The 15,808-nt window shown below is 41.6% G+C and overlaps 1 protein-coding gene across 2 annotated transcripts in view; it reads left to right on the top strand.

The window, feature by feature from the left end:
- The window catches only part of LOC139692390 (insulin-like peptide receptor), a 645,500-nt gene that overhangs the window by 127,015 nt on the left and 502,677 nt on the right, over positions 1 to 15,808 (top strand). The window contains exon 1 of one of the 2 annotated variants that reach the window (XM_071590566.1): positions 14,479 to 14,497. The exons of the other annotated variant lie outside the window; for it this stretch is intronic. Within the exon in view, the coding sequence (XP_071446667.1) occupies positions 14,494 to 14,497 (4 nt within the window). The 5' untranslated portion in view covers positions 14,479 to 14,493. Of the gene's footprint in view, positions 1 to 14,478; positions 14,498 to 15,808 lie in introns of those variants that run through there. 2 annotated transcript variants of the gene reach the window in all.

Here is a 15,808-nt window from a genome sequence, read left to right as displayed (position 1 = left end):
AACGGTGATAATGGGCAACCCTGCCTTACACCCCTTCCTAACACTGCCCATCCTGACTCCCCGTTTCCCACCCGCACCTGAGAAGTCTGAGACATGTACAGGTTGCGGATTAGCCTCCTTTCCCTCCAATCTATTCCTATTTTCTGCAATATACTCATTAGTTTTTCCCAATTCACCCTATCAAACGCTTTTTCGAAATCTACGAAACAGGCAAATACCTCCTGGTTGTGTTCTATATTCCTCTCGATTAATAATCTCATTACTGCAATGGCATCACGCGTACCTCTCCCCTTCCTAAACCCAAACTGATCATCCCCTAAGTAATCATTTGCCCTACTCTCTACCCTTTTGTTTATGATCCTGAGAACTACTTTAGCTGCGTGGGATATCAAACTAATTGTCCTATAGTCCTCACATGACGTGGCCTTTACCTTTTTCGGAATAGGAACTAAAAATGATCTCAAAAAGTCTTCCGGCCAGGTTCCCTCCTCATAAATACTACGGATCAGCCCATATAGCCTCTTCCTCCCACATTTTCCTAAGCATTTTAAAAGTTCCACGGGAATGTTATCTATCCCCACGGCCGTATTTAGTTTCATCTCCCTTAATGCCCTTTCTATCTCATGGTCTAGTATGCCTGGACCTAAGCTGTCCTCCTCTACGTCATTTTCTTGTTCAATGTCTAACTGTGTTGGTCTGAGTTCTTTACCATACAGTTCTTCTATATACTCCTTCCATCTCTCTTGGATCTTTCCTGCGTCAACTATTACCTTACCCGCCTTATCTCTAACTGTTAGCATAGCTCTTCCTTTCTTACTTCCCGATAACGATTTAACTTTGCTGTACAGCGCACCGATTTCACCCTTCCTCTGCAGACTTTCCATATCATATATATATATATATACATACTCGTATATATATATATATATAATGTGATTAAAGACTTAACAAAACAAAGTAACTCAAAGAACACACTTACGGAAATGTTTGACGTTTCGACGGCAGTCTTCTGCAGAACCTGAAGATGACGGACATATGCGTATACGTATCTAATTCTGGCCATCAGAACTTCCTGGAAAACTACAGGCGGCATGGAGAAAGGAGCTGATTACCCCTTCCACCCTGATATATGAATTTTTGCACGCCGTCGGGCTTAGTACTATTGTACTACGTGAGCTTTTCCCTCACCAATCAAACCGGCTTTTGAGTGGATTACTGTGTTCATTATACCTGTATATATTATATATTTAATATATTATATATATATTATATATATATTTTATTTATTTTATATATATTATATAATTATATGTATATTTTTTATATATTATATAATATATGTATATACACACACGCGCGTATGTGCATACGTATGTACTTCTGCCTTGATTAGTAATCTAAATGCGTTCTAATGGTTGCCTGAATATATGTATAATGTGGTGGTATTATTGCTCTAGCAAGCACCCTGCGATGGTGTCAGTTTTTGGGGAAATGAGGGCGCGCTCGTTTCCTAAAAGCGTTTGCCTGATTCTCTACCATAAAAGGTATCTTTATCGCGGCGTCTAAATGTGGTAGAATATCTGTGGCCTTGGGGGGACCCTATCGACACCCCTCCCGTCACCTGCCGCCAACCTTTCGGGAGGGGCCCCGAATTCATCATTCTGGTTGTCAGCTGCTACTTCCTTCCTCTCGCCGTTTCCATTTCGTTAGTTAATGCGTTTCAGCGGGGGAATCCGTAATTCATAAAATTAGAACACCCTCGGATGGGAAGTCGTTCACAAAAGAAAAATTTGTTAAATTATCAGGGAGTATAGCCAGAGGGTAATGAAGTCGAACGGTGAACTTTCTTACGGACCGTGAAGCCTCCTAAGGTTTTGTGTTTTCAAAACTTTTCTCTTCGTTTTAAAATGTTTCCTTATTCCGCGGGTAAGGCTGATAATTTCTTGAAAATGAGATTTCTGTTGTTTTGAGGATCACTTTGTTTCTTCAATATTTCCTTCTTATCTTCATGTTCTGCTTTTAGTGACCCTTGTGGGAGGTTTTTTTATCACCCGCCTGCAGGTAGTGCTTGAAGGATCTCCTTACGAGTAGATGACGCTCTACTTTTTTTTAATTTTTCAAGGAAAAAGTATCCTTACGATTACTTTATATTCAATTAAATTTAATGGGAACATTATTCCCTGGTCACACGTTATGTGTCATATTTTGATGTTTAATTTAAATTTTGTCGATTATATGTCCCCTGAAATGTATAATATACGTCAGTGAAAAATGGCTTCTGTTACGTTATCGGATCGACGTTGGAGTCCAAAGCCTTCCAGTGTTTAGGAAAAGTGTCGATGGACATGGGAATTTTCGACGCATTAAAGATATCTGTTCTTTTCAAAAAATAATACTTTTGAAGATGGAGTGGAAGCTCTCGTTTTCCGGTTTAATCCTTTTCCAGCATTTGTGGCTTGGAGACTGCATTTAAGTTCTCTCTTTCGCCTGGAATTCTGTTATTCGAATAAGCCTTTTGTATTCCATCTTTCCCTCCAAGACTTAAACGTACACACCGTGCTTCTCCTCCCAACAGAGTATTTATATACATGCATAGAAGCCGTTCCCTCTGCCCTGTATTGTTATGCACATTAGGTATTCCTATGAATGGTAAATGTTGGTGGCCTACGATGGGACAGAATTCAGAGTGGAGATTTTTTGGGCTCATCCCTGTAAGGATTTTCACTTTCGGGAGCTTCTCGTCCCGATGCTGTTTTTGTGCTCCTTAGAAATTTAAAGCATGCCTTCCGGATGTACGTGAGGTAATATCAGTATGGATTGGTAGTCATCGAGAGAGTTACTCTCATAGTACCGCCTACTTATTTCTTTCCCTTTTCCGAGAGAATATTTAATTTGTGCATAATGAGTAGCGCTGCCACAAAGAATGCCAGTTGAAATTGAACAATGGTTATTATAATGAATGGAGAAAATGTTTGTAATTATATATTACTCATTTTTACGAATGTATGATTTCTTCTTAGGAAACATTATGCTCTGGTGATAGAACAGGAAAATATGACTGCATTGCTAATATTCATTGATAAAATATTACAAATCTGTGTTTGTTTTAATCACAACGTGATCGGCATGATTTGGCATAATGGGTTTACCAAATAGTTTTTCGCCGAATCCATTACCGTTGCTAAGTATATTTAAGTTCCATTAAATAATTATTTTTTATCTCTAACCCTTGATTACGAAGTTTACCCAACTGTTTCATTTAAACTGTCAAAGCCTTTGTTACTTTGTCGTATCTCTCAGCAGAGGTGGGAATCTTGATAGTTATTATGTTATTTTTCTGTGATGACAGCAAAGCTTGGACCCAGGTATGAATTTAGTCAACTTGAAGATGTGATGCAGAATAATAATCACGGATAAAAGTAAATCTTTCTGCGTGGTGCTTAACCTAATAATCAGATTTTCCATTTAGAGCATCTACATAGTGCGGTCCGAGGCTAGATCTTTATGCCTTAATCACATGGCGTGATACCCTATCTCATTCTTTTTTCTGCACTCATCGCTCCCGTCCTCATGGGCAGTTGTGTCCTCCGGTATCTATCTCCCTCTCCCTCGTCCTCCTCACATTTTCTTCATGGGCAGTTCTGTCCCCTTCCTTACGGGTTACGAACTGATACATCATCTCTTTCTCCCTCGTTGCTAGGGTGTCCTTTTGATATTGTGAACCTCTTCTTCCTCGGACAGTGTTGTTGGGCAAACAACTTTCCTTGTTTGTTATTTTATCCCTAGTCATTTTTTACGATTTTTCTCGAAGTTCTATGAATTCTGTGAATACTAGTTCATAATCTTTAACCTTTCTAACTATGACACTTGTTCATGCTTAAGGATTGTTTATTTTAGGTTGCGGTTATAGTGTCCAACCACGTGGTTTAGATTCATGCTTAATCGAAGTGAAGTTAATGTGCTGTCTCGTATGCTTTGGGTATTGCAATTAAATTAGTGAAACATCAGGTAATTACCGCAGCGAACAAGGTATTTAATTGGGCGTTGTCATATTGAGTCGTAGACCTTGATTCTCTAGTAGAAGAACGTTATTTAATATATTAATTTTCGGTCTCATTTCATTACATCCGATATGCCTGAGAGCGAAAGTTGAATTAAGAAGCGTTATACGTATTAATTCTATGATGCATTGCTCTCTGGTTGTTGCAACGTTATTCTTAACATCGTATGAAGTGGTTTTGGTTGCTTTTCAACTGACGAAATGCGGGTGTCTTTATGTCCTGGGAACAGTTTTGCCCTATGAAAGCTTGAATCCTTTCACTCTAAATTATGATTTCGACATTAGAAAAGTGAAGAGAATGTCGTTACGGTATTCATCTTCAGTATTAGTGATGTGGGTGTCTCATTAATGGTTTACTGGTTGTGAAATTAACTTATGGTCTATATCCATTTTCTTGAACAAAGTTATGGGTTGCTTCGGCGAGTGACAGTGTTCTTTGTCTACGCTAATATAGTCCTGCTTTTTTTTTAAAGTGTATTCTTCTTATTGTAACGTATGTGATTACCTTGTGTGGCTAATATCATCGCAAAGGCATAGTTTCACCAATTATAAGGTTATAAGGCTTGGAGCACTTTTGTGAAAAAATGTGTATTCAATACGCTTATAACCCGTGGGAAACATTTTTGCAGAAACATTATAATACCGAATGAATAAGGTTTTAAATTCCGTCGACGTTTACTTGGAAAAAGCAAAAATTCTCACAAACGCTTACAAAAAACACGTGACTAATATGATGAAATGACAACTAAAATCTTCGTAACCTCGACGGAAGCTTGAACAGGATGGCAATTAAAGAACGAATTTAGTGTTTCACGTGTGTTTGCCGAGTACCGATTTGTAGGGAATATTTTTTTATACTTATCCGTCTACAAAATCTCGAAGTGCTGACGACAAATGCATCGTCCCTAAAGAAATATTACAAAGACAGGTTAACCCTACTTTGGGAAAAGTAATTTCGTGATCAACCTTTTTGTTGGAATTGAAAAAGAACGTGGAAAAACCTACTGCTACATTGAGCATGCTAAAAAGTCTGTTTAATCTCGTTTAGTTGGGTTTTGTAAGGTTTATTTGATGTACTCACCTTGATTCTGGAGTGAAATGTCATCCTTTCTTTGGAAGAGGTACCTTGGTGAATACTGGCTTGATAGACTACCGACTGAAGGTTCCTTGGTTTAAATCCTAACATCTATGAAAAATTACCTCCGTAAATTCAAGCGGGGCGAAAATCTGGATCCCGGAACCTGCTTGAGAACCCCAGGTCGCCGACCTACCCTCCTGCACTGATTGTGTGAATGCCACAAGCCTTAGGGTTCAGTTCGAGGTGAGCTCGACACGCACCTTATTAACACTTAGGTGATGTCCTACCCGAACTGGTTTCCCCCAGTACGCAGGTAGCTGTTGGTGCGTATGTTGCCTAACCGCACGAGTCGGCGCTTGGGTGAAGAAAATTCGCCTTAAGTGCATGCGAGGTGCATTACAACTCACTTTCGATGACTTCCTCGGGGATTGTATATTTTCCGTTTGGCATATAATCAAATATTCCAAAATAGTGACTTAGCTAGCATACGCCTCAGTAAACCTCAGGGAGAGTGAGCGAATCCTTAGGCTATATGTATATGTAGCTAACTCACGAGTTTTTATGCTGCAAAGCAATAGAATTGTTTGGGTTTTAATTGAGATATAAAAAATGCAAGAAATAAGGTCGTCCACCGCCCATGCAGTTAATGCCCGCTTGTAACCTTTCGATTCCTCTTTGAATCAATGTAATTGTTTCGGATTATGTGGCGTTACTTCATCAATAATGGCTTCGTTGCTTTTTCTCGTAGTTTATGTTGAAAACTAAATGTATGCAATGGCAGAGACCCAATCCTCTAACATCCTCCTGTTGACATTAAATCACCGAGACTCATTCGCGTTGCTTTTAGTGATGTTCAGGTGTCAGAAGGAGTGTGTGTGCCTTGCACACCCGCCTGGCAGTCTGTATTTTGGATAGACCACGTGAGCAGTGTGTTGAAATTAGGCCAGAGTCCCATAATACCCAGTACATTCCTTCCAAAGGATCTCTCTCGCTCAAAAATATCGGGCGTTAATCTTTTCGCTCACGGTGAAAAAAATTGTATGAAGAAATATTGTGGTCTCCTCTCAATTCTTTTTTGGACGCTATTTTCTCTCGTCCCTCCCAAGTTCGTTAATATACGACCAGTATCGGGAAAGGTTTCTATCCTCGATTGCAATTTCCTTCGCTATCATCAGCGCTCTCCAGTCCGCAATTTTTCCCTACTTTATCTTCAGCTCCCTTCCCGCAGGATACCCTTGAGAGAGAGAATGGTCGGGGTGTGGAGGGAAGGAGAAACATAGAAACGATTTTGTCTGGGATTAAAAGCTCCCAGTAATGCATCGGGAGGAAGTCGACGGGAATTTGGGTCAAGTTTCTTCAGTTTTCAATGATTATGTTTTTTCCTTCCCTCCATTCCCTCATCCCATCTCGTCCCCCCCTCTATCCCCTTTCCCCTCCCCCTTCACTCGTGGCTTTTTCTGCACGCTCGAATCCCATTTGCGGAAAATTAACTCAACCTTGTCGATTAGTGGCGTGCGCGTGTGTGACCCGGGTGTTCTGCGCGGGCCAGGTGGGACTTCGCCTCCCTCGCCGAAGACGACGAACGGGATAAGAGTGGGTGAGCCAGGGAACGCCTCGGGAATAAATTGGTAATTTGGTTTAGGTAGTCATGCCTGAATTTACCTGCATTTCAAATTTTCATGGAATATCTTTATTTGTAATACGAATCGCATTTTCCCGTCAGTTCCATTTTTTATATTTTTAAGCGTCATTTGTACCAGAAAGAATGAATTCTCAGTGGGCGACTCTGGTCGCTTTTGTGCATATGTAGGTTTTTTTTAAAGTGGAAAATAAAGCCTTATTTTTTTCCTTTCGGTGTGAATTTCGGCCCTTGCGGAAATTTAGTCAGCAACAAGGAATAGCAAATTTGCTTGGTAAATGCAATATTAAGTGGACTTACATCACAAAATTCAAAGTACGTTAATGTGGACCGCGCATCAATCTAGGGAAAGTAAAGAAGGGAGAGGAAATCCAAAAAAATCGGAGAAAGTCCTAAATGAGAGCATTGGTTGTCGAATGTCATTTGGTTTCAAAGCGTTACTTTTGCCACGCTGGGACGCGGAAAGGTGAAAGTATTTCGTTCATAGATTGAAACCTATGCACTTGTGAAGTTATTCATCCGATACATATTAAAAAAATATATGATAAATTTCTTGGCCTCGGTTTTTAGTAAGCCATTACTGTAGTTTCGATTTAGGAGTTCGTATTTTTGTGAGTTTCCCATTTCTTTAATAGGAAATAATTTCTTACACACAAGTCATTATCTGTATAAATTATTGTATATGGTTGACTTTTTTAATTTTAAAACATGTGGCGTCACTGGGGATACCAAACTAAGTAAATTTCAGCCTTAATTTTTTTCGCCCAGTCAAAAGGAAAAAAAGGACTTACCGCATAAGTTCTTTCATTAAAATAAATTTAGCTCTCAGTATTAAGTCATGTGCGTACGACTTAATTATGTGTGAAGGACATATTTCTCCTCCTTTTACTCTACCATAAACGTAAGGTTTCTTTCACTGTTGTCTCGCAACCTCAAGCTTTTGTCATGTTCGTTAACCCAAAGGTGTATGGCTGGATTGCGATGCGAGTCATGGATTCCCCATGACTGGCAAGGCGGAGTAGTAACATGGCCATGAATGAGCCCTGATGAACAATGGGGATAAAGGCTGGAGTCGGCGGTGGCGGCCCTGGTCTCAAGCATGTCGGGCGGCGTACCCATGGTGCACGATTGAGTGTGTGAGTTTGCCGGAAGGCGGAAGGGGGAGAAGGAGATGAGCGACTGGCTAAGGGGAGGAAGATTGAAGAGACAGTGGAGTGGGAGTAAAGAGCGTCGGGGGTGAGCCGAGCGCCGGGATTGGAATGCCAAAGTATCCCGTTTGACGGAATGATCTTCCCTCTCTCTCTCTCTCTCCCTCGCCCTCTCATCTCCACTCATTCCTTACTCATGCTGCGGGGGGTTTATTATATTTTTTCTGTCCATCCTGCTGGTCCACGGATGTTGGGCGAGGGGTTCTCTCGAGATGCGCGGGGGAGAGGGGGTTGCGCGGAAAGGAATGCGGTGGCCTCGAAAATGTTGGTGCGACCTGATTGCGGGAGTTCAAAAATTTTGCGCCGCTCCTCGGGCCTGCGCCCTTCTTTTGTCGTCGCCCATATCCTTTTTTCCGTGAGTGATTTTTTTCCTTTGGATCTTTCCGTCGGAATTCCTTTCATTTATTTTTCCTCCCACCATTACTCGCGTGGAGGATGGGGGACGGGTGATTCCGCAAGTCTCTTTCACATGCGGATACGCGCAGTTATCAGCGTTTCTTCCGCACGCATGCGTGGGGTCTCTATCTCCCTCACTGTCACTCCGCCTTCCACCCACCTGTATCTCTTCCCCCCCTTTCATCTCCCTTCGCCTCATAATCTTTCCACCCCTTTATATCTCCCCCCTCGTTTCCTTTCTTCCTTGTGAGCACTCACGTCTTTCTCGCGAGAGCGATGCTGCTTTAATTTTTACTCATACCGCGCCCCGAAAAAAATCTCATCTCTTTTATAAACTGTTTTATTTTTCGGCCGGATGTATTCGTTGACATTCCCAGATTGTGTCATAGTCCCATTGAATCTGTTTCTTGGTGAGGGCTAGAGTGAATGAGCTGGAATATAGTGAAAAATTCATTCTGCATTTGGGTGAACGTGTGTGTTTTGCTTCTCTCCCTCCATTTGACTGGAGTTCTGTCGAGTCATTTTCGAAAAAAATGCGCCATTTAGTGGGGAAACTTGGACCATTCCTATGGAGATCTGGTTCCTCGTCGGGTTGCTTTTCTCTTTTCAAGACCTTACCGAAGTGATAATTCACTTGGAAATTCTTATATAGATTCCGGAAATCTCATAGACATTTCACGTAAATATGCTGTATTTCAAGTATTCGAATGAACAGTATGTCGAGTTTTGGTTCAATCTTAGCTGTGTCGTGCTAGAGCGTATGAGTGGATTTTTGTTGAATTTTTAATTTCGCTAATTTCTTAATTTATGACGAATATGGTAGTTAAGCACTGTTTATCTGCTTACTCATGTTCATCTTCACTATACTACCTTGATCAAAAAGTTCCCGGAATAACCACCGTGTGGCGCTCCCATCGTTCCGATTTTAGTTCTGTTTTTTTTTGTTAAATTGGTACATCTGTTGTTGATATTCCCTTTAAATCTTAGTGTCATAACTTGACATTTGCAAAAGTTACGGTCGGTTTTCGGTATGTCCATCAGTGCTTCCTGCGATTTTTCCATTACTTCCTCTCGGCTGCTAAAACGCGTTCCCCGTAATGGTTTTTTAACTCGATTGAACAGAAAGAAGTCACAGGGAGCCAAATCAGGTGAATTCGGTGGCTGTTGGATGGTATTTGTTGCATTTTTCGTCAAAAAATTACGAATAATGATAGCACTGTGCGACGGTGCGTTATCATGGTGCAAAATCCACGAGTTTTCTGCCCACATTTCTGGTCTCTTTCGGCGAATTGCTTCACGCAAACGTCTCATAACGCCCAAATAATACTCTTTGTTTACTGTCTGGCCTTCTGGCAAAAATTCATGATGCACTACACCGTTGTAATCCATGAAAACCGTCAGCATTGCCTTCTTTTTTGACTGAAAACGACGTGGTTTTTTTGGTCTCGGCTCATTTGGTGAACGCCATTCACTTGCCTGATGTCTGGATTGCGTGTCGTACTCATAAACCCACGTCTCGTCTCCAGTAATGATCCTTTTGATGAATGTGGGATCGGATTCAGCCTCGCAAATCATGTCTTTTGCGACGTCAACACGGTCTCTTTTTTGCATGAAATTGAGGTCTTTTGGCACCAACTTTGCTGCTACACGACGGAAACCCAAATCATTAACCACAATGTCTTGGGCGGATCCATAGGCAATGTTCAAGTCCTCCGCTATTTCTCTGATGGTTAATTTGCGGTTATTGACCAACATTTCTTTTACTTTATCAATTTTTTCACCGACTTTCGATGTCGATGGTCTGCCACTGCGTTCATCATCTTCGATTGACTCACGACCACTTCTGAACCACTCGTGCCACTGGTAAACGACCGTTTTTTTTAGAGAATCGTTGCCGAAACACTTTTCCAACATTTCCTACGTCCGTGCGCCACTAAATCCGTTTTTTACGCAAAATTTAATACAAGTTCGTTGTTGCAAATTTAAATCCATTTCTGAAATTGTAAAAAATCGCCAACACACACAGAGATAGATGTACTCTTGGCTACGTAACTTTTGCAAATGTCAAGTTATGACACTAAGATTTAAAGGGAATATCAACAACAGATGTACCAATTTAACAAAAAAAACAGAACTCAAATCGGAACGATGGGAGCGCCACACGGTGGTTATTCCGGGAACTTTTTGATCAAGGTAGTATATCTAAGATGAATTATTGCGCCATTTTACATTCTTCAAAGTAATACGAAAGAGAACTTAAGTACTTCTTGATTTCATTCCTAATTGTCACCTTTGAATTTCTTATTCCTGTTCGCCCTCCCCATTTGTAGCCTACCTCGAATTTCATCATCCGTCTCTTCGCCTACAATACTTGCTAATCCCTTCTGCATTCTCTTTCATAAAATCTCTTCGAAGACTTTTCTTTCCCCATCTTCAAAAAATTTCTTTTTCTTCTCATTTCTCCAAAGCAAATCTTAAAAAATCATTTTATGCAAAGTATTTCAATAATGTCACTTCCGATATCCGTTCGAGATAACGACATATTTTAGCCCTTCTGAGTGATTGCATTACATTTTTCAAAAAGGAGAGCAACAGGTAATTCAGTCGATAGCGTGATGACCGGCTAACTGGCAAGTTTTGTAATCGGATTATACATTTTAGTTGATTGCATTATCGTCACCATATGCTTTTTATGGAGATGGGTTTACGTTGTAACAGGACGTCAAGTGCCGAAAAATCTGTTTATTGTTGCTGCTTGAGGAAATAAATGAAATATCATTATCTTAGTCATTTATTTGAATGCCGTAAGTATAAAAAAATGCATACTGATCTGTTAATTAGGTAATAAATATCATTCGTGTCGACGCTGTTTTAATACTATTTATTTGGCAGTCTACCGTTTAGGGTAGGTTTTATATGGATACATCGCTACTACAAACTGATCTTCAATTCTGAACACTTTGTTATCTCCCTTTCCGTCCATCATGCCCGTTCTACTCTTATCCCTACCTCGCTTACCTCACAGTCTTAAGCAAGAGATCACCAATCAAAATGCTCCGCAGCCATTTTCCTGCCAGTCTTGGATTTCCGCCAGCAACGCTTTTTTCTGCCCCTTAGTACTTCGTCGTTTTATTTTTTATTCTTCCATTTCACGATTTCGATCTTTTTAATCGCTCACATCTTATAATCCTCCTTTCTCCCTTCGGTTACTTGCTGGCAGGTAGGCCTGAATAATGATCAAGTTCGCTGTTTTAGGTTTTACTCGTACTTATACTACTTGTAATAATAATTTAGCTTACACCTGCTTATGTTCACTAGCGTCATCCTAGCTTATTGTTCAATATTATACCACCCCTCGCCGGTACTCTTCCCGTCCACTGTATATTACTCTACGGCAATTATCGATCCAATAATCTCCGCCGTCTTTCCATTTAACATTGAACATCCTTAAAATATCTGTATTTCATCCTCAAGCTCTCGCTTTAATTTTTTTTTAATTTTCCTGTCCTCAACGCCGCTCTAACATTTCAAGTCTCTAAACTAACTGGTTCGGTCATCATCTGTGACTTCTTTGCTGTGCTGTCGATTCCACTTTGCTAGGATTTCGTGGGATGGCGACCGCGGAAGCCTTGCCTCTCCCGCTGCGAGGTATGACAAACGGCCCAGCGGGCTGAGTTAAATAGTTGCCAGGACTCATTCATATTTGTGCCCATCATAAATTCGTGGGATAAATAGTCGAGGTGGTTGCCCGTTGTGGTGCTTCCATGTCAAAATCTTGGTTGGCATGTGTTAATAATGTAATTCCTGCGACCAATCGTTGTAACATTTCGGCCGTGTAGTCATTACATTTAATATATACCTGGTGACATCTTGGGTAAAGGTCATTGACATCCCATAAGACTGTTGCATGGTCTGGACTATTTTCCGGCAAAAGATCTGCTGGGCATGCACTGAGCAGGGAGGATGAGAGCGACGAGTTCCCGGCAACATGCGAGTGGCACGAATCCTTTTGTTCCCACCCGCTGCATCACCTCCTCAATCTCATTTCGTCTTCCCACTTTTGAATCCCATTTATGCATACATATTAGGCCGGGAAATCCGTTTTCTCTTTACTTCTGCGGCCCAATGGATACTACCGCGCTCCCTTCTTCCCGCTGCCGTTCTCTTTCCCTCTCTCGCTCTCCCTCCGTCTTTTCTCTCGGAGGGGGAGAGGGAACTGAAAGGGGAGGAGGGCGTTGGCAAGGGAGTGGGAAGCGTTCTTTCGTGAGTAGTCTTGTTTCCTTCCAGCCTCCGCACTCTCTAAATGGATTTGCGGCTGCATCTTTTGCCGAGTACGGTATCATTGCTCGGGCATCGGCGATCCCACGGTCGAGTAGGCGCATCGTGTTTCTTAGCGGCAAGAAGGGTTTTTTGGTTCCCTTGCTTCCCTCTCCCTTCGGCACTCTTCCCTTGTGGTCGAAGAAAAATAATGTCAAACGTCCGGGATGTCTCCATCTTTCTCATGTCGTATCTATCTATGGGTTAAATGGAAGAAGGGACCATTTGGTCTCAATTTCGCCCAAATAAAGACCACTATCTATCTATCTATCTATAGAGGGAAGAAAAATAAGAATCGGGAAAGAAATAAACATGATAATTTTATAGCTCCGCGGAGTTCCAAATTATTTTAATTTCCCAACCGTTTCATCGCAGATGTCTCATGACGTTGGTTTTTTTTTCGATACCGATGCATCAACGCAGTGTTGGGGTGTGAGGCATTTCCTGGTGAGATAAGTCATCCTTTAAGGTAACCGTAGGGTTATCAGATCGTTAAGGTGTTCATTCTTTTTATAAATTTGTAATTGCAAGTCAAATGTATTCTTAAATATTGTCTACTTGTTTTGCATGTTACTTATTTACGTCTGTCAAAAATATTCTGCAGTTTATGCTTCAAAATTTGGATGGATCCTCGCAACCCTGAATCCCCGAAGTAATTGATAGAAACCATCCGTAAATTCTTGGGTGTAGTTTTCCCATCTTGTTTATTGTTTCTGGTCCTACTCAGCTATGGTCTCTTTGTTCGTTTCTGCTAGCGGTGTTCATTCAAAACATCCACTATGATACTTGAACGACCCGCCCGCCTGAAATCAGTTACATAATTTTCTCCCGATTATATGCCACTTGGCATCAAGTAAAATTCGTCGAGGAATCCTCTGTGCTTTATTCTTTGTCGATGACCACGAGTTTTCTTCGGTGAACTTACCGGCGCGTTCCAACGTCCCTCCGACCGACGAATCTCTTTCCATTTTCATCTCTCGCGGTAGCCGCGGGAGAACTGGCCGTCGAAGGAGTTTCGGTTTCGGGAAAATTTCAAGGAGACTTGGGAGGGATCAGTTCATTGTACCCCTTGCTCAACCTCCACGTCCATGCTCGTCCCCGCCTCTCTCTTCCCAGCCTTCTTCTGCTGCTAACCTTTCCGATTCCATTCCTTGTCTATATCCGTAGAATGACCGTGGAGAGGAGACTGCGAATCTGTCCTTGAGTTTTACGACTCAAAATTACGATGGAGAACGGCAGGAAAAAGATGAGTTTTCAGTACGTGATGTTCCTTATTTATTCCCTTTCGTCTTTTTCAGTGCCATTCCCTTTTCCCGTATCTCTACCCCGTTTCTTCGCCGCCGACCCCACTCCTTTCCCTTGCTCAATCGAGCCTTCTTTTCCACGTCCCCCCGTCGAAAATCCAAGAAACTCATGTTCATTATTTTTTTCTCACAACGTCTCCCTTGGGGCATTATTTTCCCCACGAACGCGCCGATGTGCATTCATTCCGTCACCCACCCCCTACCCCCTCAGGAAGGTAATCCTTGCCTCCTTTCCTCCACTCTTCTCCCATCCTCTCGTTCCTAGTGTGTGTGCCCCCTTTTTTAACTTTATGTGCCCCCGACCGATTTCTTCATTATATCGTGGTTAATTATGTTTTCTCTCATTCCAGGTAAGCCATATTGCAGGCCGGCGTTTCTTTCCACCAATAACAAAAATATCGTATGAGAGCCGCGTTTCCCTGTCCCTGGGTCTAGGTGCGCATTGCAATGCGTGCGGAGGCATCCGAAGTCCACACCTGGGAAACACTTTCATGGGTGAGTTGCGCCATTCACGGCATTTGATGACCCCTTCTTTTATTTTTTGCTCATTTTCTCATCGGAATAAATTCCTCGGAAATGATCGCGCGAATGACATTCAAAGAAGCTAAGTTTTTCCTCTGTGGTGTTGTCGTGTAAGTTTCTTTCCCCGTCGTCTTCTTTCGATCCTTGTGCAATAATCGAATGCCTGGATCTTATTTTGATCCTCTCTCGTACAAGATGCTATTAGTAGGCAGGAACGCTCGAAGAAATGCATATAATCAAATGATATACTACCTTGATCAAAAAGTTCCCGGAATAACCACCGTGTGGCGCTCCCATCGTTCCGATTTGAGTTCTGTTTTTTTGTTAAATTGGTACATCTGTTGTTGATATTCCCTTTAAATCTTAGTGTCATAACTTGACATTTGCAAAAGTTACGTAGCCAAGAGTACATCTATCTCTGTGTGTGTTGGCGATTTTTTACAATTTCAGAAATGGATTTAAATTTGCAACAACGAACTTGTATTAAATTTTGCGTAAAAAACGGATTTAGTGGCGCACGGACGTTGGAAATGTTGGAAAAGTGTTTCGGCAACGATTCTCTAAAAAAAACGGTCGTTTACCAGTGGCACGAGCGGTTCAGAAGTGGTCGTGAGTCAATCGAAGATGATGAACGCAGTGGCAGACCATCGACATCGAAAGTCGGTGAAAAAATTGATAAAGTAAAAGAAATGTTGGTCAATAACCGCAAATTAACCATCAGAGAAATAGCGGAGGACTTGAACATTGCCTATGGATCCGCCCAAGACATTGTGGTTAATGATTTGGGTTTCCGTCGTGTAGCAGCAAAGTTGGTGCCAAAAGACCTCAATTTCATGCAAAAAAGAGACCGTGTTGACGTCGCAAAAGACATGATTTGCGAGGCTGAATCCGATCCCACATTCATCAAAAGGATCATTACTGGAGACGAGACGTGGGTTTATGAGTACGACACGCAATCCAGACATCAGGCAAGTGAATGGCGTTCACCAAATGAGCCGAGACCAAAAAAACCACGTCGTTTTCAGTCAAAAAAGAAGGCAATGCTGACGGTTTTCATGGATTACAACGGTGTAGTGCATCATGAATTTTTGCCAGAAGGCCAGACAGTAAACAAAGAGTATTATTTGGGCGTTATGAGACGTTTGCGTGAAGCAATTCGCCGAAAGAGACCAGAAATGTGGGCAGAAAACTCGTGGATTTTGCACCATGATAACGCACCGTCGCACAGTGCTATCATTATTCGTAATTTTTTGACGAAAAATGCAACAAATACCATCCAACAGC

This window comes from Hetaerina americana, unplaced genomic scaffold, assembly GCF_022747635.1.
Source record: "Hetaerina americana unplaced genomic scaffold, ioHetAmer1.1.p SCAF_1, whole genome shotgun sequence".
In the NCBI taxonomy this organism is placed as follows: domain Eukaryota; kingdom Metazoa; phylum Arthropoda; class Insecta; order Odonata; family Calopterygidae; genus Hetaerina; species Hetaerina americana.
The sequence above is the reverse complement of the archived record's forward strand: the minus strand, read 5'-3'. Positions and strand labels throughout refer to the sequence as shown.